Source organism: Dermacentor silvarum, chromosome 2 (genome assembly GCF_013339745.2).
Source record: "Dermacentor silvarum isolate Dsil-2018 chromosome 2, BIME_Dsil_1.4, whole genome shotgun sequence".
In the NCBI taxonomy this organism is placed as follows: Eukaryota; Metazoa; Arthropoda; class Arachnida; order Ixodida; family Ixodidae; genus Dermacentor; species Dermacentor silvarum.
Genome location: NC_051155.1, coordinates 138,489,773 through 138,492,543, shown reverse-complemented (window position 1 = coordinate 138,492,543; position 2,771 = coordinate 138,489,773). Strand labels below are relative to the sequence as shown.

The 2,771-nt window shown below is 48.9% G+C and overlaps 1 protein-coding gene across 1 annotated transcript in view; it reads right to left on the bottom strand.

Annotated features, from left to right (window-relative positions):
- Positions 1–202: 202 nt before the first annotated feature.
- Positions 203–2,771, bottom strand: part of LOC119440424 (carbohydrate sulfotransferase 12) — a 4,934-nt gene continuing 2,365 nt past the window's right edge. Inside the window, exon 2 of the mRNA XM_037705334.2 lies at positions 203–1,029. Coding sequence (XP_037561262.1) covers positions 495–1,029 — 535 coding nt within the window. The 3' untranslated portion in view covers positions 203–494. The remainder of the gene's footprint in view (positions 1,030–2,771) is intronic.

Here is a 2,771-nt window from a genome sequence, read left to right as displayed (position 1 = left end):
TTGTTTTGACGCTGTTAGGCCTAAAAAAAAAAAGACGTCGCGGCGTGTATGAAGCTTATGAGAGAATCCGGGACAGCTTTAGCCAAAACGAAACAAATCGTGCACAAATCACGATAATGATAAGCTTCAATAGTATCGCCTGGGGTGGCGACGACTAGTCACCTATAGCCTTTGTGAGCTACTCACGTCCCACCTGTATCATTATCTAGCACTCGACCTATCCGCTTTAAACCTCCTAAAGTTATCTATGCCTGTGACGAGCCCGCCCCCACTTGTTTCCTGCCTTTTTCCCACCAATGCTCCAAGCGTCTCTTTGCTTATAGCAACCGCTGAATCCTCCGATCAGCTTTGAAACACTGCGTTTTTGGAAGGTGGATGTTTCCTACGGTTCTGCATTGGTGAATGGATTGGCATTCCGTTACAATGCGTGAATCGACGCCTGAATTTTCTTCTCCGCGCGCCTTGGCATTTTGCGAGTAGTTTATTTTGCGCAGTTAAAGCAGATAGTCCCTGAAATCGTACCCAAACAACTCGAAGTCATAGAAGTAGCGGGCGTACAACCCCATGACCTGGTCCAACGACAGCTGCGCGAAGTACTTCTTCGAGTCCGTCGTCTTGATGCCGCTCACGTTATTCCGGTTGTTATCGTGACTGAGCTGAGTCGCATTTACATCCAGGCCGACGATGGCGAAGAACTGCGGGAAGTCTCTGCCCGCCGACTCCAATTTGCCGACGAAGTCGTAGTCGACCAGGCAGGGCTGACACCGCGTGTAGTACGGATACCAGTGAGGGTCCCATTTTTCTACCGGGTTCGCCAGCACGAAGTCGACGAACTCGGAGAACGTTGGGCAGCGGTTATCGGCCTTGACTCCGGGGATCTTGTCCCAGTAGGCTTTGAAGGCCCACTCCAGCTCCGAGCGCGTCCTGAGCGCCTTACTGATGTAGACAGACACGAGGCGTTCAAACGGGTGTCTCACGAAGAGCGCCTGTGAGAGAGAGAGAGAGAAAGGCTGGCACTTCTTTAACAGGCTATGGAGATGTTTGCCTGGTCATACGCCTAGTATGCTACTCGATATGGCATAAGGGATGCATGAAGTGACCCAGTCATACACAGTACAGACGCACAGAACATACACAAGTAACAAACGCAAGCATACACGGTAACAAGCATCTAGAGCGTTTACAGTTCAGGCCAGTGACCCGGAGGAAACCTACCAGCGCCTACGTTACGCGCTAACCAGTGACAGCACTGCTCTAAGGAACATGAGTATACCTGAATGAAATCGTGGAGAAGAAGGAAGAAAGGTAGGAACGAAAAAGGCAGAGAATAAATATAGGTAAGCTTGGAAACGACCCTCGATTTTAGGCAAAAAGAGACACAACAGGAAGGCTACCTGTGCAGGCGTGTCGACATGTCATACATTCAAACACGCGAACAAGTCAGAAACGTTTCCGTTTCCACGATTCTCCTTCATTTGTAACAGTGACTTAATTCAGACCCTAAGACGTACACTTGGGAGTATTTAATCATGATAGGAACCGGCTATGAAGCGATAACACGTCTAGCTTTCACGCAATTACGCGGAGCAGGCGTTCAGATCAGTTATTTTTTGTTCGCGTTCCAACTGATGCTGGAGTATACGCTGGAACACGAACCTACACAAAGGGCTGAATTCACGAGGTTTTTCGTTCGTAAGTGCTGTTCGCCATTGGCTGCCCGCCTTCTCTAACGAAAATTCCGGCAGAACCCATATCACTGTGAATATATATATATATATATATATATATATATATATATATATAACGAATCACACAAGGACGTTGCGGTGCAATAGTGGTGAATGAGGAAGACGAAGAATACAGGCAGTGTTCGGGCGACCATGTTTTTGTCAGTCCGCAACCTCTTACTCGCGTCACACAAGTCGGCAGGATGAAGACCTGGCAGCCGCCGCATCGAGCTCACATCATCATGCAAGTATTAAACACCACGCCGTGAACCACAAGCGCAGAGATCCACCACCTACACCGACCAGCATCATGACCGCATCACCACAAGCCTTGGACATACCCAAGCACACCGGATCAGTGGAGGATGGGCACGTGGAGGACTGGTTCCGCTTTTTCGAGCTCCAAGCATCCGCTGCATCATGGTCGGAACGGGATATGGTCTCCAACTTCAATGACTACGTCACCGGTGAGGCATTTCGGTTTTACCTCACGCACATCTTTGAAACCAACGAATCGTGGGAGAGAATCAAAGAAGAGATGATTAGTTGATTTAAAGTATATGCCGCAGAGCACTACATTAACCAACAGCTATAGAGACATTTCAACTGGGTTGCTGCAGTCACCCGCAGCCTCCACTTAGTAATCATCATCAATGCCAAACAAGGTCTCGTATGAGGAGATCATCGATGAGTTTCTTATGTCATGATCCTCGCGAGAAGACGACGCGCAAACGCATGCCTAGCATGATGATGACGACTACCACAGAGCTGTCTTCACCATCGACGCTCTCAACACGCCGCAGGACTCATACCCCTGAACGATCTGACGCGTTCACACCGTTTTCTTGTACGCACGGCCCACCACCGGGTTTCGTGTCGCGTGACACTTTCACGGATATAAGACAACGCCGCATTTCAAGCGCAACTATTATTTACTCTAACGAAGCGAAGCCCACTTGCTATCCGACAACAGGCCAAAATGAAACCACCTACACCGTATGCTCATTTGGTGACGAAGAGCATTTACCTTGATCAAGAGTGGAT